General features: G+C 42.5%; 1 protein-coding gene across 6 annotated transcripts in view; it reads left to right on the top strand.

Annotated features, from left to right (window-relative positions):
* FANCE (FA complementation group E) overlaps nucleotides 1-22,806 on the top strand; it is a 75,774-nt gene that overhangs the window by 24,883 nt on the left and 28,085 nt on the right. For all 6 annotated transcript variants that reach the window (XM_072137181.1, XM_072137182.1, XM_072137177.1 and 3 more), the window contains 4 exons: nucleotides 3,730-4,204; nucleotides 5,857-5,907; nucleotides 6,249-6,311; nucleotides 6,551-6,694. In XM_072137181.1, coding sequence (XP_071993282.1) covers nucleotides 3,730-4,204; nucleotides 5,857-5,907; nucleotides 6,249-6,311; nucleotides 6,551-6,694 — 733 coding nt within the window. The remainder of the gene's footprint in view (nucleotides 1-3,729; nucleotides 4,205-5,856; nucleotides 5,908-6,248; nucleotides 6,312-6,550; nucleotides 6,695-22,806) is intronic.

The following is a 22,806-nucleotide window of genomic DNA, read 5'->3' as shown; positions in this document are numbered from 1 at the left end:
GATCTTCACATACCGTAGATATATTATTATACACTCTTTCACAACAGTAACCCAAATAAAAAAAACTAGATATCTATAAACCAAGCTAATAAGATAACAAGATCACTTTAAGATTGGTGAAAATGTTTGCCATTGTATTAGCAGCACACCAGTAGAATCCCCTGTGCTAGACCTGGGGGCAGGGAGGGGGGACTAGAGCTGGGGGGGATGACTAGACTTGGTGGCGAGTCTAGACCTGGAGATGGCGGGCTTGCTTTATGAGTTCTGGCGGGTTTGCTTTAAGAAAAGGGGTATCAGACATGAAGTGGGGCTACCTGGTTAAGGATAGAGAGAAGAGGGGAGAGCAGTTGTATAGTAATTATTTTCCTGTGCATAGGAGCAGTCTTATAGTAGTTATATTTTTGTACATAGTGGCCAGTTTTATAGGAGGAGAGAGGAGATACTCGGCACTAAACTGCAGACTTGGACGGCAAATACTCATAAAATCTTCTTTAATCAATACGAAGGATAAAAACAGCCTTATTCATGGTCTGAGACCATGAATAAGGCTTAACCAGCCGAAACGCGTAGGTCCGTATATTGGTCTCTGTGGATATGTGTTCTGTTTTTATCCTTCGTATTGAATAAAGAAGATTTTATGAGTATTTGCCGTCCAAGTCTGCAGTTTGGTTCCGAGTATCTCTTCTCTCCTTCATTAACCGATGTGTTAAAGTCTCCACATGATCTACGAGCACCTGCAAAGGATGGAAGGGTGAGCTGGAATCGCACATAGTGTGCTACTTTGTTTCAGTATTATAGTAGCTATAATCTTGTACATAGGGGGTAGTATTGTAGTAGCTATAATCTTGTACATAGGGGGCAGTATTATAGTAGCTATAATCTTGTACATAAGGAGCAGTATTATAGTAGTTGTAGAAATAGTATAGTCCATAGGCACCAGTGGAAAAAAATGTATAAGAACCTTTAGTTTATTGGATCATATTAAAAAAGCCAAAAACGACAACAAAAAAATGTGCGCATAGCATGCGGGTGACGCATTTCAACCCGTTCGAGCACGTCCTTATTCATACCTGGCTCAAAGTAGGTGGAGTACTTCCCAAATCACATGGTAGCAAGAGATATATCTGGGGTTAGCACCTATTACAGTGATGGCAAACCTTTTAGAGCCTCAGTGCCCAAACTTCAACCAAAAGCCACTTATTTATTGCAAAGTGCCAGCACAGCTATTTAAGCAGTACTGTATTTCTCTTTGTTCATTGACAACTTTCAATCCTTCAGCCTCCCAAGGACACCAACCCAGTTGAAAGGAGGAGGACAATTTCATCTATCATTGTAGGAAGATTCTACAGGCAGAGTTCTGTCTGGTGAACTTCATTCTGGGGTGATGACCTGGGTGCCCACAGAAAGGGCTCAGAGTGCTGCCTCTGGCACCGTGCCATAGGTTCGCCACCCCTGACCTATTATATGCTCTTAGATTCTGTCTTTTACTTACAGGTGGTACATTCCACATACTACAGTTCACATGAAGTGCATTCAATGAGATCCACTACGTGCGTTGTTTCACAATTCATATACCTTTTAATGGAAAAGGTTCTATTGTTGGACTTGGAGGTAAAAGAATTTGTCTTAACCATGATTTTATAGATATTACATCTAGCCCCACCACAGCAAAAATTATATATGAGCCAGATGGGACAATGGTCTCCCACTGTAAAGTAATAATGGAAAGACTAGAAAGAATTATATTGGTTAGAAGCATATAAAATTCTACAAGTGTGAACACTTACTCAAAACTCACCTATAATCCTACCTCTTCAATCAAGAAACAGATGGAAAAACTATTACAAGAAGGTGTCTTATTGTGAGTGTTCGACCTTATGCCTACTAATTCTTTGTGTCCACAATTTCCCTCTAAGTTTCGCCCAGTTGTTTCAGGGACTTTTTGAAAAACTTGGTTCTTGGCTGGAGCCACTTGTTTTAACATTGCTTGGTTATATATGTGACAGCAAAGATGTTCTGGTCAATATGCCGAGGCTCACTCTCACCTGGCACTGCTCTCCGTTTCCTGCCGGGATCACATAGACACTGGCTGCTGCTGCTCTGGCACACAGGTCTGCTTGCACAAAGAAGTAAATGGGGTGCAGGTCTCCTATGTTCTGGGTCAGCAATCATACACATGCATTATTACGTTGATAGCAAATACGTTTCTCTAATGGTACAAAAAGGACTCAATGTGCACTAGAAACATGGCGGCATTACCCTGGAAACTGACAGTAACACAAAGCTACCATTATTCCCTTGTGGTAAATACCGCACCACAGTGTGAACACACACACACAGCCATCACATACCTCCCCTGGTGACCAGCACCTCCGCGTCCATGCAAATCACGGCAGGGACTGTTATCTGGGGACGGTGACGCCAAGGTCATGCAACCAGGCCGGGTAGGGGGGTGGAGCTGGATGGAGAGTAGTGAGGATCTGCGCGGACGTCTGTATTCCCCTTTCCTGTTTACAGCGCTCCCATACATCACTGTATCACGTGTCCTGCTGAGCAGCGCGCGCTGCGACCACACTACTGATATTTCCCTTCAATGCAGCGCGCGCCGGACCGCTCAGCCTGCGCGCTGTTGGAATAATTGCCAAGCGTACTTTTATGAATGCAATTATTTTGGGGGGTAATGGCGCCTCATCATGCGTCTATGATGGGGGTGAGGCGTTAATGCGACCTCTGTAGGGAGCAGTATTATAGTAGTTATGTTCTTGTACATAGGGAGCAGTATTAAAGTACAGGCAGTCCCCGGGTTACATACAAGATAGGGCCTGTAGGTTTGTTCTTAAGTTGAATTTGTATGTAAGTCGGAACTGTATATTTTATCATTGTAATCCCAGCCAGAACTTTTTTGGACTCTGTGACAATTGGATTTTAAAAATGTTGGGTTGTCATAAGAATCAATATTAACACTAAAGCTTCATTACAGACACATTTGATAACTGTTCCAGCTGATTATTGTAGCCTAGGACTAAAGTACAATAAATTACCAATATCCAGAGGTCCGTTTGTAACTATGGGTCGTATGTAAGTCGAGTGTTCTTAAGTAGGGGACCGCCTGTAGTTATATTCTTTTCCCTTCAGGCCACAAAAATCGTCCCTGTGCAGGCAGGGCACAGTACTGTGGTCTATCAGAGCCAGTTATTCACAATTATTACCTCCTGCATGGGTTCAGACAATTTCTATCAGCATTATTATTGTCTTGTTTGTGCGCTGTATTGTAGTTTGCTCTGGGGACTATGTTCCTTGTACAAATGCAGTATTTTGCAGTAGTGGTTTTTGGGGAGAATTCGAGCTGTACTATGGTTTTTGGTGCATCTAGGGTTTTGGTTAATAGTTCAGCCCCCTGAAGGGTAGCGGTATGACAATGTGAGTCTCTGGCCAAAAAAGGTTGTGCGCCTCTGCTTTAGCTGGCCCACTGGGCTGTCTAATTTTGATGTCCAATGTGTAGCAAACAAGACCTATGGCTCTGCAAACCACCTATTAACTGGGTATCTCACTGATTTTATGTCTAGGGGAGCAATATGTTTAGTCTTGAAAACCCTTTTAGAGATCATTAAAGTAGTTGTAAAGCCAAACCGGCTTTATGATCTCTGTACTAACAGCCACATAGAAGGGTCGGGACCAGCTGCAAATGAACTAATTTCGCATAAATCTCTCCATTCACTTTATTTCCAGAAAGCCAAAACTTTTTCAGCTGCCAATTCAACTACAGAGAAATCTATTCAGCTTCCTGAATTGTGTGTGTCACATCTTACCAACACCATGTATTCAGCTTCTAATAGAGACCGTAAGGATAGAGTGCTGCATCTCAGATGATTGGCTGCTGTACCTCACTGATCAGTTTCTTAAAAATAGTGACCATGAAACCCATGTACAGAGGACCCAAGTGATGCAGAGACTGCAGAATCTCTTCCAAGGCTGGAATGAGACAGGAGCTGAGCAGTCAAAATTAGGCCAATATAAAAAGCACTGGCCCTCCTCACTGAAGGACTGTGGAATGCACAGTGAAAGGGAAACCCCACTAGAAAATGAAACCGGGTCCACTTATGAAGTCTGCACAATCCCCCAGTCAATTGATTCAGTTGAAGAACTGAAAAGTGATGAAGCATCTGCACCCAAGGAGGCAGAGGATGTTCCTGTATTTATCAAGGTAGGGCAGTAATTTATCTTGCTGGTTTTTGAGTTTCTTATTTACTTGAAAGGCATCCAACTTTTTTGCATCATCAAAAAGTAGAATTTAAGCCAACACATCCACAGTTGTGCTTAAAAATAATTATTTATTTATAACATTTTAAAATCCTTCCATAAGCAATATGTCAAAAAACAACCAATGTGGCTTCTAGGTTTTTGGTATCCACACACCCTTAGCTATACACCCATCTGGGTTTGACTTCACAGGTTACATTACTGCAAGAGGCTGGCACCAGTGTAACCAATGAACTGTATCTCAATATGTGAAAAGGACACCCAAAAAAGGTGTAAACTTAGAATTTGGAAATGTTATACCATAATGTATCATCGATAACTCTACCTTAATTTCTTTTTTAGGTTACGGTAAAGGCACATTGAGCTTTCTAATTTCTTAAAACTGGTTAATTTTGTACTATTTGGGTGCGGGGGGGGGGGATATTATCAAAATGTGGAAGGGGGATTTTTTTTTTTTTTACCTATTTCTATTCTATTTATTTATTTGAAAGAAAATGTATTTATTATTAACCCTAGAATAAATTATGTTATCCTCCCATTCATATCAATTTACAATTACTATATTGAATAACATGAAATTGCTATATGGCCTGGTATAAACTCCAAAAGTTCAATAGCAGTGATCTTGTCTCAAGTTAATACACTGGGCTAATGTGTCTGTAATAAAAAATATCCAATATGATTCTCTGCTAAATAATTTTTTTCAGATGATCACCATTTCTTTTAGGTCTTGGATCTATTTGTTTACCCTATATGTAAAGTGCTTGGTGTTTTTCTTATGAACAACTCTGAACTACTCTGCGTTCACCCCCCTTTTCTCCAGCAGGCTTGTGGCTCACGGCACACTTCCGCAGCTGCGGACGTATGTATGGGGCCTTACTATGAGAGTAGTTGTTAAAGAGGACATGTCACCCTAAATAAAACGTGGTAGGAGCTGCTTACTTAAAGTAAGCTTCTCATAGAGCTACCCCAGATGTTGCAGTGTCAAACTTCTAACTTTATGGGAATTTTCCGATAAAGCTAGCTAACGCTCCAGTGCCATACCCTGAGAACGACGGACCGAGCTTACAGCGGTCCGGCGTATTCATGAGTGGGTGAGACTAGGAGGTGGAGACTGTCGCATGAAGCCTGGTAGTCAGGAGGAGAAGCAGCACCCCAGACCGCGCCCTCATGAATACAACGGACCGCTGTAAGCTTGGTCTGGCGTTCTAACGGTATGGTCGTGCAGTATTGGATAGCTTTATCGAAAGTTCCAATGAAGCCAGCAGTTTAACACTGCTAATAATGGAATAGTGATAGGAGCTGCTTACTTTAGTTAGCTTTTTAGGGTGACTGGTCCTCTTTAAATAAAATATTTTCTATTGCATAGAAATATTTATTTATATCTTTAAAAAATATTTATGTATGGATTTCTTTTTAGCCCACAACTTCCCTCAGTATACTGTAATTATACTAACAGTTTATTAATAACATGCTGCTTCCCTGTAGCATTCTGCTTCTAGAGCTTTACAGTTTTTTTTTTTCTTTTTAAAATGTATGTGCTGTTCAACCCATGTTAAACTTTGTTTGTGTTATTTATACTTCTCTTTTTTAAAGGGTCATATTTTAATCCTGAGGAAAAAAATGCATCTGGAGATGGACTCTGAGGTAAAAACAAAATGTTAGCTCAAGTATTTAATGGAAAAGTGATATGGTGCTTTAGCAAGGTAAATGTTAGGACTGGTTTACATTATTCCATCAGTTTTTCAAACCAGTTATTTTGATCCAAAATCAGGGGTGGTGAATATATAGAGATAAGGTATAATTGCAAAGAACACGTGGTTTGCCCCTAAAAAATGATTTAAAAAAAAAAAAAAACATAATACAGCGAAGATGTGAACTGGCCCTCAGCTAAGTATTAGTGGCTATGGGTAACTTGCAGTACCACGATGTGCAGTTGATTCCCCCTTCCTTATTTATGAATATAGATTTTTATGCTTTTTTTCCAGGCATTGGACCAGGAATATTTGCTTAACCTGCAATATTTATGCAGTGCGTGTAACCCTTTGCAGGTGTGTTTTCTTTGTGTTCCCACAAATGTTTGGAACATTCATATTGCGTTTGCGTTGGTTTAATTTGTGTCTAATTCCTCATTAGATTCATATATGCCATAGAATTTATTATGTTATTCTTTAAAATATAGAGTTGATTCCTTAAAATATGTTTTATATAGGAGAACAATGAGGATTGCATACATTTGAGTGTGTTTTTTTTTTTTTTTTCATTTTTTTTTTTTATTGGCTTTGCAAAGCTCCAAACCGTGTTTTCCTCTATTGGTGTCTTACAAATCTCTCCAAAGTGCCTGTTTCAACTATGCACTCACTTGGATTCGATTTCTCCAGATCTTAGCTACGCTCATGCAGAATCATTGGCTAGTATCTTCTTCATTGAACAGGTCAGTAACTATACAATAATAAATGTTATTTTGTCATTTCTGATATTGGAGGTATAAGCAAAATTGTTTAAGTTTTATTAAATAGAAAAACAGAATAGTGCTTTACAATATGTCATGGCATAACATACACCCCCCGCAGGGGGAACTCAGATACACAGCCAGCTACTGAATTAAACAAACAGAATTAGTGTAGGGGGGAGGGGGGTCAGTAAGTAAAAATAGTTTTAATACATAAAATTCCTTTAAAGCATTTTTTTTTTATTTTGGTTTTCGACATACAAAAGTTTTTCCTTTTTTGTTTTCATGACATATGTTTTACTGCTAAATAATAATAAAATATATTGCCTATCGTTTGTCATTTTGATAAATTATATCTATAGACTAAAAATGATGCAGTCTTTTTTACTTTAGTGTTATTGAAGGGGGGGATGGTTACTAGACCCAGCAGTTCTACTTAATTCTAGACCAACAAATAATCATGTGATCTTTTCAAACTCTCTTGCTGAATGCATATGGTGCAGCCCCATCTTTCTGCCTGCTCGTGCTTCAGCAGATCCTGGACGTTGGTGCCCATTTATAGCAATTGCTGTTGTGGTGCTCTTGTTGCCTGGTGAGCCATGGAGAGTGACCGGTGCTATCTTGAGACATACAAGGGGAACCTTTACACTGGTCAGTAGCTACAAGTGACCAGAAACTTCACTTCACTGACTGGTTTTGATGTTGTATTTCACCCTCTGGTGGCAGGGATCGTCAACTGTCCCTGTAAGCCTACATTCACACAGACGAATGAAAACGACCGTATGCGTACCGTTTTTTACGGGTTACATACGGCCACATTCATTTCAATGGACAATACGTCCAACCATTTATATTGCTGTTTTTGACACTGGAGTGTACCGTACTGTATACTGGCCGTATAAAAATATAGAGCATGTCCTAAAACGTGCTGCATACGGATGAAAAACATCACGTATATACGGGCTCATACGGCCCGTAAATACAGGTCTGGAGAAATCATACGGTCGTGTGAATGTAGCCTAAGACGAAGAAAATGCTACTTGACAGTAATGCTACCGATACAATTTTGGTAGGTATGTGGAGGCATACACCTGCAACACCTGCCTGATTACCTATCCTACTATTGTCCCTCTTTATACACTAAGATAGCAGCGTCCTCTTTCGTGTGGAAAAACGGCTAGGGACTTCCCTCTTTGGTGAACCTACAGACACCTCTTTACTCTGGTATTGGGTCTGTTAGATTGCCAGATGCATGGATTACCAGCATACTGGTCCTGGAGCTCGCAGTAGTCCCTACCACATCCATTTAAAGCTGTTTTAACCCCTTAACCTTGGTGATCAATGTTGATTACGGCAGCTATGAAAGTAGACAGTACACAGATTTGGATTCCCTCTGTAGACCACATGCACCTTGCCACACGATTGCTGGGTGTTGCAATGTTGTGGGGTGTTGCATGGCTCTGCCATGGCAGAGTAATGAGCAAATACTCATGACATGTCCCCTAACCTTTATATGTCCAAATTGCCCCCAAAAATAAAGGTTACATATACTCAAGTATAAGCCGGCCCGAGTATAAGCCGAAACCCCACAAAAAAGGAGGGTGGGAAATGCATTGGTCACAGCCCCCCCCCAGTATATAGCCTGCCAGCCCCCCTGCATTATATAGCCTGCCAGCCCCCCTGCATTATATAGCCTGCCAGCCCCCCTGCATTAAATAGCCTGTCAGACCCCTGCATTATATAGCCTGCCAGCCCCCTGCATTATATAGCCTGCCTGCCCCCTCGAGTATATAGCCTGCCTGCCCCCACGAGTATATAGCCTGCCTGCCCCCACGAGTATATAGCTTGCCTGCATGCCTGCCCCCACGAGTATATAGCTTGCCTGCATGCCTGCCCCCACGAGTATATAGCTTGCCTGCATGCCCCCACGAGTATACAGCCTGCCTGCATGCCCCCACGAGTATATAGCCTGCCTGCCTGCCCCCACGAGTATATAGCCTGCCTGCCTGCCCCCACGAGTATATAGCCTGCCTGCATGCCTCCACCTGTATATAGCTTGCCTGTATGCCCCCACGAGTATATAGCCTGCCTGCATGCCCCCACTAGTATATAGCCTGCCTGCATGCCTCCACCTGTATATAGCTTGCCTGCATGCCCCCACGAGTATATAGCCTGCCTGCATGCCCCCACGAGTATATAGCCTGCCTGCATGCCCCCACTAGTATATAGCCTGCCTGCATGCCCCCACGAGTATATAGCCTGCCTGCATGCCCCCACGAGTATATAGCCTGCCTGCATGCCCCCACGAGTATATAGCCTGCCTGCATGCCCCCACGAGTATATAGCCTGCCTGCATGCCCCCACGAGTATATAGCCTGCCTGCATGCCCCCACGAGTATATAGCCTGCCTGCATGCCCCCACGAGTATATAGCCTGCCTGCATGCCCCCACGAGTATATAGCCTGCCTGCATGCCCCCACGAGTATATAGCCTGCCTGCCTGTAGAAAAAAAAAAGAAGTGAACTCGCCTTTCAACGCTCCCCGGCATCCATCGCGTCTCTGACATCGGCTCCCGGTCCATCGCAGGCACCATGACGTCAGGCGCAAGCTGACATCATAGTGTGTGCCGATGACGGCACACAGATTAGAGCATAAGCGTGCGGCTGACATCAACAAGACTGCAACAGACCGGGACCCGATGTCGGAGCTGCGATGGATGCCTGGGAACGTCGGAAGGCGAGTTCACTTATTGTTTTTTTCCCTTGACTTGAGTATAAGCCGAGTTAGGGTTTTTCAGCACATTTTTTGTGCTGGAAAACTCTTTTACTCAAGTATATATGGTATATAGCCTATATGGTGGCACTTCTCATCAATGCCATTACATATGTTGAGGGATTTAGATTCTAAAATATTGTAATTGTATTGAGGTTTACTATTATTTAGGCCTCTGAAAGTGAACAGAAAGCTGTGCAGACCCATCAAAAGTATGATTTAGCATTTTTTATGCTAATGGAAAAAATCTAAGCCTCATAACATCCTACAAAAAAAAAAAAAAAAATAGGGCACATAAAAAGCCATGTCAACCTAAGGCAGACATTCAATAAATGTTAGTTATCAAGTTATTTTAGTGTTGTGACAATGGGGCACATTTACTTGCCCAGTCCTGTCGCGATCCCTGCTGTGCATTGTCTGACGATCATGGACTCCGGCGTGATTCACTAAGATCCTGCGCCTGATTTTCCTGCGCAAAAAATTTGCTGAAAGACCCTAACTCGGCTTATTCTCCAGTCAAGGAAAAAAACCTCTGTATTTCCCTTTCCGACGCAACCGGCTGGCCCTCTTCTGTCTTCAACTCCCCACATGGACCCATCGTACAAACCATAACGTCAGCCGCTTGCCGGCTTTATAGTTTGTGCGCCGTCATCGGCACACACTGTGATGTCAGCAAGCAGCTGACATCATGGTGTGTGCTACAGGACTGCTTGGGGAGCTGAAGATGGAGCCAGAACTGGAAACAAAAGAGGATCTGCGGGGGGCGTCAGAAAGTTGAGTACAGAGTTTTTTTTGTTTATTTTTTAGGCTGGGCAGGGGGCTGTTGGCTATATAGAGTGGGGGCAGGTACTGCCTATATACAGGGTGGGGGAACAGGCACTGTCTATATAAGGGGGGGGGATGGCTACATACCGGGGGGCAGGCACTTGCTATATACTGGGGGGTACTTGGCTGCTGGCTATATACAAGGGATCTACTGGCATTAACCCCTTAAGGACCAGGCCCTTTTTCTGTTCTTGCGTCTTTATTTTTCACTCCCCACCTTCAAAAATCTTTAACTTTTTTTTTTATTTTTCCATGTAAAGAGCTGCGTATGGGCTTGTTTTCTGCGTAACAAATTGCACTTCATAGTGACGGTATTTAATATTCTATGCCGTATACTGGGAAGCGGGGAAAAAATTTACCGTATTTTCTGGACTATAAGACGCACTTTTTTTCCCCAGAAGATGGGGAAAAAACAGTGGTGCGTCTTATAGTCCGGATGTAGCTGCAGGAGGGAATGGAGGGCACCCGGCTGCGCTCTGCCAGCTAATGCTGGCAGTAAGCGCAGCCCTTCACAGTGAAGCGCAGCGGCTGTGCTGAGTGCCGCTGCGCTCCTCTCAGCCCTCCACTGCTGGAGGGAATGGATGGCAGCACCCATGCGCTCTGCCGTCCACAGGGCACCGATATACAGGAGCTTTGTGGCAGAGCAGGAGCGCAGCAGTGGAGAGAGATGGGGGGGGGGGGGGGAGAAAGGCACGGACTCTGTGGCCAATCCCCGCTCGGCTGCCCGGGAGGCTCAGAGGGAAGAGAGAACATGAAGGCTGCCAGCAACTTGAGAGGAGGAACCTATACAGAGCTGTGTGCAGTGTCTGACCTGTAACTTCTCACAGGATCAGATAAGTGATTAGTGCTCCCTTCCCCCGGGTCTCTGCTCTCACACTCTTAACCCCTTGTTGCCTGGTTTGTAGTGGCTGCTGTCTTGTAAAAGTACTTTATCCCACAGACCAAGCTCTTGTGGCCATTGTACAAGCACTGTCATCTCCTGTGTCCCTTCCACATAGATTGTAAGCTCTTGTGGCCATTGTATACGGACTGTCATCTCCTGTGTCCCCTCCTCCTCATAGATTGTAAGCTCTTGTGACCATTGTACAAGGACTGTCATCCCCTGTGTCCCCTCCTCCTCATAGATTGTAAGCTCTTGAGGCCATTGTACAAGGACTGTCATCTCCTGTGTCCCCTCCTCCTCATAGATTGTAAGCTCTTGTGGCCATTGTACTAGGACTGTCATCTCCTGTGTCCTCCTCCTCCTCATAGATTGTAAGCTCTTGTGGCCATTGTACAAGTACTCATCTCCTGTGTCCTCTCCTCCTCATAGATTGTAAGCTCTTGTGGCCATTGTACAAGGACTGTCATCTCCTGTGTCCCCTCCTCCTCATAGATTGTAAGCTCTTGTGGCCATTGTACAAGGACTGTCATCTCCTGTGTCCTCCTCCTCATAGATTGTAAGCTCTTGTGACCATTGTACAAGGACTGTCATCTCCTGTGTCCTCCTCCTCATAGATTGTAAGCTCTTGTGGCCATTGTACAAGCACTGTCATCTCCTGTGTCCTCCTCCTCATAGATTGTAAGCTCTTGTGGCCATTGTACAAGCACTGTCATCTCCGGTGTCCCCTCCTCCTCATAGATTGGAAGCTCCTGTGACCATTGTACAAGCATTGTCACCTCCTGTATACCCTCCTTCTTATAGATTGTAAGCTCTTGTGACCATTGTACAAGGACTGTCATCCCCTGTGTCCCCTCCTCCTCATAGATTGGAAGCTCTTGTGGCCATTGTACTAGGACTGTCATCTCCTGTGTCCTCCTCCTCCTCATAGATTGTAAGCTCTTGTGGCCATTGTACAAGTACTCATCTCCTGTGTCCTCTCCTCCTCATAGATTGTAAGCTCTTGTGGCCATTGTACAAGGACTGTCATCTCCTGTGTCCCCTCCTCCTCATAGATTGTAAGCTCTTGTGGCCATTGTACAAGGACTGTCATCTCCTGTGTCCTCCTCCTCATAGATTGTAAGCTCTTGTGACCATTGTACAAGGACTGTCATCTCCTGTGTCCTCCTCCTCATAGATTGTAAGCTCTTGTGGCCATTGTACAAGCACTGTCATCTCCTGTGTCCTCCTCCTCATAGATTGTAAGCTCTTGTGGCCATTGTACAAGCACTGTCATCTCCGGTGTCCCCTCCTCCTCATAGATTGGAAGCTCCTGTGACCATTGTACAAGCATTGTCACCTCCTGTATACCCTCCTTCTTATAGATTGTAAGCTCTTGTGACCATTGTACAAGCACTGTTTTCTCCTGTGTCCCCTCCTCCTCATAGATTGTAAGCTCTTGTGGCCATTGTACAAGCACTGTCATCTCCTGTGTCCTCCTCCTCATAGATTGTAAGCTCTTGTGGCCATTGTACAAGCACTGTCATCTCCGGTGTCCCCTCCTCCTCATAGATTGGAAGCTCATGTGACCATTGTACAAGCATTGTCACCTCCTGTATACCCTCCTTCTTATAGATTGTAAGCTCTTGTGACCATTGTACAAGCACTGTTTTCTCCTGTGTCCCCTCCTCCTCATAGATTGTAAGCTCTTGTGATCATTGTACAAGCACTGTCATCTCCTGTGTCCCCTCCTCATAGATTGTAAGCTCTTGTGACCACTGTACAAGCACTGTCATCTCCTGTGTCCTCCTCCTCATAGATTGTAAGCTCTTGTGACCACTGTACAAGCACTGTCATCTCCTGTGTCCTCCTCCTCATAGATTGTAAGCTCTTGTGACCACTGTACAAGCACTGTCATCTCCTGTGTCCTCCTCCTCATAGATTGTAAGCTCTTGTGACCACTGTACAAGCACTGTCATCTCCTGTGCCCCCTCCCCATAGATTGTAAGCTCTTGTAACCATTGTCACATATACTCATACCTATGCAGCCCTGGTAACTCTTGAGACCCCCTGAATACATGCCAACATAATTCTATCTAAAGATAGATGGCGGTGCCCGGGAGAGGAGGAGGGGGTGACCACTGCTTGCTCCTGCCCCTCTCCAAAGAGAAACATGGCTGCACTGCACCGCCCAGTTACTTTACTGTTACTTTATTAAATATTTTAGCATACTATTTGGGGAAAAAACATTTTTTTCTTATTTCTCCTCCTCTAAAACCTATGTGCGTCTTATGGTCCAGTGCGTCTTATAGTCCGAAAAATACGGTAAATGATTAAAAAACACATTTGCCCCATTTCTTGTGGGCTTGGCTTTCACTGTGCGCCCCAAATGACAGTTCTACTTCATTCATTGGGTCATTTTGTAAAACCTTTTTCATACTTTGGTGTACAGGGCTGTGGGAGGGGTATAATTTTTTGCTACTTTGATGACGTTTTCAATGCTTCTATTTTTAGGACTGTAGGGCCTTTTGATCACTTGTTATTGAATTTTTTAATATTTTTCAAAATGGCAAAACATTTTGCCATTTTGATCTGCGATTTTGGGCGCTAGTTTCCGTTACTGAGTTAAACGCTGTGAAAAACCGTTATTATATTTTGTTAGATCGGGCATTTTCGGACATGGCGATACCTTTTGGTTTATGATTATTACTGTTTATTTATATGAGGGGATGTGATGTGAATTTTATTATAATTTTTTTTTTTTTTTAACTTTTTTTTTGCTGCTGGCTATATACTGGGAGGAGGCTGTGACAAATGCATTTCCCACCCTCGGCTTGTACTTGAGTCAATAGGTGTGTTAGAATTAGCGGCTTCGGCTTATACGCAGGTCGACTTATACTCGAGTATATGTTTGGTATATGTATAGGTATGTTTCTTCATCAGTGTAGCTACAGCTATTTCAAGCTACAGGTCCATAAGGTATGAGGCATGAGATCAAATGGTAGATTTCCTTCAAAGAGTTCCAAAGTTATAACCACTTATATTGACATGTCTGATTTAAAAAAAAAATGGCCAAGTTGTTGAGGGGTTAATCCTGCCTACCTGGATGCTGAGTGGATCCCTCTGAAAGCCAAAGGCCTTTCGGGTAAAGTTATAAATACTTTAAAGAAAAGTGACGGTTACTGAAGCAATCTATAGCAAAATTTGGGAAACATTTAAGTCATGGTGTGGAAACTTTCCAGTAGACCAATTCCATCCAAACATTGCCCATATTCTAGACTTTTTACAGGCAGGATTAGATTTAGGCCTAAAACCCAGTACCTTAAAAATGCAGGTCTCGGCCCATCCTTAGGTTTTTCAAAGCTGCAGTTAGGAGATACCCATGGGTTTGGGTATCCTCCCCTCAATGGAATCTTTCTCCATTGTTAGGCTGTCTGTCTTTAACACCCTTTGATCCACTAGATCAGTGGTTCTCAACCTTTGTAATGCTGTGACCCCGCAATACAGTTACTCATGTTGCGGTGACCCCAAACCATGCGATTTGCAGTAAAAATGCAATAAAATCGTGGCTACAAAGGCTTTTGGCGACCCCTGTGTTTTGGTCGTTCGACCCCTGCTGGGGTCACGACCCACAGGTTGAGAACCACTGCACTAGATGGTGCTGCTCTAAAATATAATAATAATAATAATAATATATAATAATTTTTTTATACCTTTATAACATACTCTTATGAAATATTTATCCATTCACTATATGGTCTCCAACTGTAATCTTTATCGTGGCATTACTAACAACATCTAATGCTGTAGCCGTTAGCGTCCTGACTCTTGTCACCATTAATGTCCGTCATACTTCACTCTATTTATTTTAATTTATTTATCCATTTCTTGATTTATGTATTTATTTATTGTATCTCCTATTGTTTGTTTTACGTAGGATTTATTTATTTTTTTATCTGTCTGCTATTTGAGAAGGGGTCAGTTGGACCCGAAACACTTCATGCAGTACTTGTACCAATAACAGTTTTTTCTTTAAAACCATCCAGAAAATTATCTTCAACCTAATTTTGCAATTCGGTATTAGTGCCCTGTTATTCAACCTTTTTTCCTTCCATTTCCCTATATGTGACTTTGAAAGTTATTAGGTAAGATTAGGTGAGTTGCAAGGTTTAATTAACTATTAGGCTTCTTTATATATCTGTCTCAGGTGACAGAATTTAAAACTAGACACAGCTTTTCTTCCAAAGATCTCTTGCTGCATCCCAACGTACATGGAAGAAGCAGCACCATTCCACCATGGATGCGACATTTCGTCTTTTCTATAAAGACATTTTCAATTATTGCTTGAAAATGTCTTTATAGAAAAAGTTTTTCACTTTATTTTTTCGGAGTGCTGCTTCATCCATTGATCTCTGCTACTACCAGCGGGGTTTGTCGGACCCCTGGCGAAGACCTGCACCCTACTATCCTTACACGGTGCACTCCACCATCTTTTATTTACCGACGTACATATACTGTACAGACCAAAAGTTTGGACACACCTTCTCATTCAAAGAGTTTTCTGTGTTTTCATGACTATAAAAATTGTAGATTCACACTGAAGGCATCAAAGCTATGAATTATCACTTGTGGAATTATATACTTAACAAAAAGGTGTGAAAAAACTTAAAATATGTCTTATATTCCAAAGTAGCCACACTTTGCTTTGATTACTGCTTTGCACACTCTTGGCATTCTCTTGATTGAGCTTCAAGAGGTAGTCAACTGAAATGGTCTTCCAACAGTCTTGAAGGAGTTCCCGAAGATGCATAGCTATTGTTGACCCTTTTGCCTTTTCTTTTCGGTCCAGCTAATCCCAAACCATCTCGATTGGGTTCTGGTCTGTTGACTATGGAGGCCAGGCACCCTATCACTCTCCTTCTTGGTCAAATAGCCCTTACACAGACTGGAGGTGTGTTTGGGGTCATTGTCCTGTTGAAAAATAAATGGTGGTCCAACTTGCTGCTGCAAGATGCTGTGGTAACCATGCTGGTTCAGTATACATTTAATTATGAATAAATCCACCAGAGTGTCACCAGCAAAGCAGCCCCACACCATCACATCTTCTCCTCCAAGTCCATTCGTTCTGGCCATGGTGGTTGGAACCAAAGATCTCATATTTGGACTCCTCAGACCAAAGCACAGATTTCCACTGGTCTAATGTCCATTCCTTGTGTTCTTTAGCCCAAAGAAGTCTCTTGTGCTTCTTGCCTCTCCTTAGCAGTGGTTTCCTATGAACTATTTTAGCACAAAGGCCTGCTGCCTGATTTTAAATCAGATATTTCATTATTATTTTCAATATTTGCAAATAAACATACAAAAACAATACTACCTCCCCCCTCCCTTCCCACCCCAGCCAAGGCTACAAGCAAACTGTAGTATAATTAGTATGCATGTTGCATATTACACATCTCTACAACAACAGTTGGTGTAGAGATGTGTCTGCTGCTAGAACTCTGTGTGGCATTGACCTGGTCTGTAATCTGAGCTATTGTTAACCTGTGATTTCTGAGGCTGTTGACTCGGATGAACTCCTTCTCCGCAGCAGAGGTCTTGGTCTTCCTTTCCTGGGGTGGTCCTCATGTGAGCCAGTTTCTTTGTAGAACTTGATTGTTTTTGCAACTGCACTTTCAAAGTTTTCCCAATTTTTCGTACTGACTGACCTTTATTTCTTAACGTACTATAATGTCCTGGTGCTGCAGGGGGTGTATGGTGAGAGCTCGCGGGCTGAGCTCTCTCCATACACAGTGGGTGTCAGCAGTATAATTCAGCTGACACCGGCCTGTTACTGCCGCAGTTGTGCCGGCCGCACCTAACTTGCCACTTCATGGGTGCATCTTGGATAGCCCATTGCAGCCACCGACCCCCCATGACCCCGTGACATCATCCAAGGGTGGCGATTGGCTGCCATGGCAGCCTATAGTCTCAATGAGTCTTTTAGGGTTGCCAGGTGTAATGATCCCTAATAGACAGCAGATGGCAGACTATTAGAGATCACCATCAATATTTCTATATACTGCAATACATTAGTATTGCAGTATAAAGTATTAGCAATCAGATCCTGCAGGCAGAGAATACAATAACGCCTCTACAAGCGTCTATGACGCATGCAGAGGCTGATGATTTGATTTTCTTGTAAAAGTGCTGGCTCTCGGCAGTAGTGATGTGCAGCTGCCGCCTGCTAGTTTGTAAGGAGCCGAGCGGGCAGTGGAACGCACAGACACAGAGTAGTCACGTGCACACCGACCACTACACTGCAGAGACGTCTCTGCTTCTGCTGGCAGAAGGCAGGCTCAAGCCACGCCCCCTGAGCATTCCCTGCTGCCGTCATTGTCTTCTCCTAGCTGCTCTGTGTCATATCACATATAGGGAGCAGCAGGGGAATCACATTACACTAAAGAGGGGCGAGGCATGGCACAGACGGGACAGGACACGTGACCATTACTGGGGTCTCTGCTCCTTCTCCCCTCCTGGCCCGTCTCTCTAGTTGTAATATATATAGCTGCACATGCGCGCTAGCAGACATAGCAGAGTCTGAGAGAAAGAAGGAGAGTGGAGGAGCGTTTGATTCCAAAGGTGTTTGTTGTCATCTGTGGTGGTGGTCCCGTGCCTGCTGTGGTGGTCCTATGCCTGCTGTGGTGTTCTCGCAGGTTTGACTGAACTATTCCCAGGGAGTTCAGTTGACTAATAGTGGTTACCTGAGCATGTCATAAGATGTATTTAATAAAGTACAAAATAGTTATGATTGAGATTCTATGCATGGGTGGACTGCATGGGACACAGGAGGTGAAAGCGCTTGTACAATGGTCATAAGAGCTTACAATCTATGAGGAGGAGGACACAGGAGGTGACAGTGCTTGTACAATGGTCACAAGAGCTTAGAATCTATGAGGAGGAGGGGACACAGGAAGTGACATTGCTTGTACAACGGTCACAAGTGCTTACAGGAAGTGACAGTGCTTGTACGATGGTCACAAGAGCTTACAATCTATGATGAGGGGGCACAGCAGGTGACAGTGCTTGTACAATGGTCACAAGAGCTTACAATCTGAGGAGGAGGGGACACAGGAAGTGACATTGCTTGTTCAATGGTCACAAGAGCTTACAATCTATGAGGAGCTAACACAGGAAGTGACAGTACTTGTACAATGGTCACAAGAGCTTACAATCTATGAGGAGCGGGGGACACATGAGGTGACAGTCCTTGTACAACGGTCACAAGAGCTTACTATCTATGAGGAGGAGGTTAGAAGGTATGTTTTTGGGAAGGACTATCTCCCGATACACTTTAGTAAAAAAAATAACAATGGGCGGCAACCCCAGCCTGCACAGTGTGGGGCGGTAGGGGGTATTATTATCCTTCTGGAAAAGTGTTAGTGCGACCTCTGCCTGCAGGGTTAAAGTACCCTAGAGTGTCTAAAATAAAGGTATAATATGTAAAAAAAAAAAAAAAAAAAAAAGTAAAAGTTTTAAACCACTCACCTTGCCCTAGATCACATATAAAAGTAAATAAACAGTAAAAATAATAAGCTTGATGGGTATCACCGAGTCCCAAAATGCCCTTAAATGTCCAAATCGCCACTATTTCCCCATTTTTCCGTCCATGAATATTTGAATAAAAATGATCAAACAGTCATATAGGTACCAAATGGATATAAATTAATACGCCAGCACATACCGCAAAAAATGAAGCCTTACACAGATCCGTACACCAAAGTGTGAAAAAGTTATTAGCCTCAGAATTTGGCAAAATGGAAAATATTTTTTATGTACAAGAGATTTTAATTTTTTAAAATCTATTTAAACCTATATAAATTTGATTTCCTGTGATCGTAGCAACCCATAGAATAAAGAGAAAGTGTCATTTAGAGCGCAAAATAAAACTCTTGTAAACCAAGCCCACAAGAAACAGAAGCAGATAACAAGCTCTAACACATCTCTGTAAACTTATAAATAAAAAAAGTTATTGCTTTTGGAACTAGGGGAGTAAAAAACAGAAACACAAAAAACGATTCTTGCAAGGGTTAACCCCTAGGCGCACCACGCTGTTATACTACGTCCCTGCGGCTACATGCTAAGCGCACCGGGACGTAGTAGAACGTCCAGCTTCTGGGACCGGCTCACGAACGGAGCTGGCACCAGAAGCCGTGCTGTTACACCCGCAATCGGAGCATGACCACGGCGTGTAAGGGTGTTCCTGCTATGGATCGGATCCCCCGTGCCGCTTACCGATCCGATCCACTTCTGTGCAGCTCCGAAGACTGCCTAATGCTCCAGGGCTGCCCGATGTCCCTGCCAGTCAGATCCCTTCCGGGTCTGACTGTAAACTGTCTGAGCATGCGCCTGCATGCTCAGACAGTTTACACTGCTCTACAATGAAAAAGTATTGTAGAGCAGTGTATTGGACTTCAACCAGCGATCAGAGCATCGCTGGTTCAAGTTCAAGTAAGTATAAGTAAAAACACTAAAGTTAACACATTAGAGTAAATAAAAAATAAATACATAAAAATATAAGCACCTAATAAAGTAAAAACACAAACACACAAAAAACTGCCACATATTTGCCGCATCCGTAACAATCTGTATAATAAAACAGAATCGTTACCGGACCTGCAGGGTAAACGCAAAAACGTTCCGAAAAAATATATTTTTTAATTAATACCTTTAAAAAAATGATCTAAAAAGTGATTAAAAAATGTTGCGCACTCTAAAATAAGACCACTAAAAAGAACAACTCTTATCGCAAAAAATTAGCCCCTAACCAGATTTGTCAGCCGAAAAATAAAAAAGTTATGCATATGAAATGATGGTGATGCTAAAATGAACAAAGGTGGGGCAGATTTACTTACCCGGTCCATTCGCGAACCAGCGGCGCGTTCTCTGTGCTGGATTGGAGTCCGGCCGGGATTCATTAAGGTAGTTCCTCCGCCGTCCTCCTGCGCTGAAAAGCATCGGATCGCACTGGAGTTCACCGAGCCGGGCTGAGTGAAGGTAAGTGCAAGCTCCGCAACAGATTTTTTTTTTTTTTAAATGCGGCGGTTTTTCCGAATCCGTCGGGTTTTCGTTTGGCCACGACCCCCGTTTTCCGTTGCGTGCATGCTAGCGCCGATGCGCCACAATCCGATTGCGTGCGCCAAAATCCCGGGGCAATTCAGGGGAAATCGACACAAATCGGAAATATATTCGGGTAACACGTCGGGAAAACGCGAATCAGGCCCTTAGTAAATGACCCCCATTGTCTCCAAATTAGTTTTTATTCAGTAAAATTGAATAAAATCCACAAAACTCCCACATATTTGTTATTGCTACGTCCGGGACAATCTGCATAATAAAACAGAATCATTATTGGGCCAGCAAAGTGAACACCGTAAAAAACAACCTCAAAAAACTCTCAGAAAAAAGATGATTTTTAATTAATACACTTAAAAAAAATGCTCTAAAAAGTGACTTAAAAAAGTTACGCACACTAAAATAAGACCACTAAAAATAACAATCCTTCTCGCAAAACATAAGCCCCTAACCAGCTTAGTAAGCATAAAAATAAAAAAGTTATGCATATGAAAGTCGGTGATGCAAAAATTTATATTTTTGCCTAATTACTTTTTATTCAGTAAAATGGGAATTTTTTTTTTTTAAAAACTATATAAATGAGGTCTTTTCGTAATCGTGGAGACCCATAGAATAAAAATAATTTACTATTTTTACGGTAGGTAAACGGCCAAAAAAAAAAAATCCACAAAAAAGTTCCTAAAAATTGATGATTTTCATTTCCTCCACCAACAAAGAGTTAATAAAATCTCACCAACTGGCTATAGATGCCCCAAAATTATGTACCAGGAAAGTGCATCTCATGTGGCAAAAAAATAAGCCCCTATAGGTCCACAATAAAAAACAAAAACAAAAAATGATAGCCTGTATAATGTTACATAGCAAAATCTGATCTGCATGGCGCCTCCTTCCCTTCTATGCCCGGCCGTGCGCCCATACAGCAGGTTACCACCACATATAGAGTTTCGGTATACTCGGGAGAAATTGGGTATCAAACTTTGTGGAGCCTTTTTTCATTTAATCCATTACAGATGTTTAATTTTCCACCCAAAATGAATGTATTGTCAAACAATATTACAATTTGTAGACCACACCTCCATTTTGTTTTAACCCCTATAAAACAAGGGTTAACAAACTTCTTAAAAGTGGTTTTTCATACGTTGAGGTGTGTAGTTTCCATAATGGGGTAATTTACGAGTCTCGCTATTATTTAGGCCTCTCACATTCAATTAAAAGTTGAGCAGGTCCATCTAATTACGGGTTTTGCTGATTTTCCAAAAAATTCGAAAAATGACACCCAAATTCTGAGCCTCATAACATTCTAGTAAAATATGTGGAATCTTAAAAAACCATGCCAACATAAAGCCAAATTTAATTTTTTTAATAACTAAACACAAAATATATCTTCCAAATTTTTAAACTAATTTGAAGTACAATGTGTCACGAGAAAACAATCTCAAAATCCACTGGATATCTCATAGCGTTCCAGAGCTATAAGCACTTATAGTGACACAGCGCAGATTTGAAAAATGGGACTGCGTCCTAAAGGCCAACAGAGGCTGAGTCCCGTAGGGGTTAAAGTAATGATGAACACTTGTTTTTCTTTACTTAGAATTTATATTATGGTTAGAAAAAAGCAGCTAACAGTCTATTCAGTAGGACTATCGGCTGTGTATCCACCTGATGTCTGCACAACACAACTGATGGTCCCAACCCCATTTATAAGGCAATAGATCCCACTTATTAAAGCTGAAAGGGCATACCTGTGATGAGAAAACCTTTTTTGGTGACTGCATTCTCTTGATGAGCTTCAAGAGGTAAAGAGTGTGGACATCAGTTATCAAAGCAAAAGGTGGCTACTTTGAAGAACATAAGACATATTTTCAGTTGTTTCACACTTTTTTGTTAAAGGGAACCCATCACCACATTTTTCACAAATACAGGTAGTAACAGATTCATATAGAGCTCTAGTAACTATCTGACACCCTTCTTTTAGCTAAAAATAGTTTCCTTCAGATCCCCATAAAATCGGGGCGGGAGTCACCCTGGACCTGGGAATCCGCTGCTTGATCATGGGTAAGAGACCCTGTTCACCTTAAAACTTTATTGGGGCAAGTGCAATATATTGTTACAATAACATTGAAGTACCTGAACGGTACACAAATACCTGATACACCTTATCCCTATAAAATTTGCTATGCAGTAACCTTCTCCCTTTGGGTCCAACGGTGTTACTCCTTTATCTGCCTACCACCATCTGTGGCTGCACATGTTTTATTGGAAAAAACTCTTTCATGGTTTTTGTATGTTTAACTCAATAAAGTATTGTTGAATTATAATTGCATTATGTGTTATGTCCTGGGTCCGTCTACTTATCTAGGTAGACAAAATAGGTTCATATACCCCATAAAATCTTGCCTGGTATCTATGTATCTCCGGAGCGAGTCGAGGGGCGTGGCCTAATGTCAAGTGACCAGGGTGACATCACCACAGGTCCTTCAGCTACTTAACATTAGCAAACTGTACCCCATGCACATATCTGACCACATAA

This window comes from Engystomops pustulosus, chromosome 2, assembly GCF_040894005.1.
Source record: "Engystomops pustulosus chromosome 2, aEngPut4.maternal, whole genome shotgun sequence".
In the NCBI taxonomy this organism is placed as follows: domain Eukaryota; kingdom Metazoa; phylum Chordata; class Amphibia; order Anura; family Leptodactylidae; genus Engystomops; species Engystomops pustulosus.
This window is presented reverse-complemented; position numbering and strand designations above follow the sequence as displayed.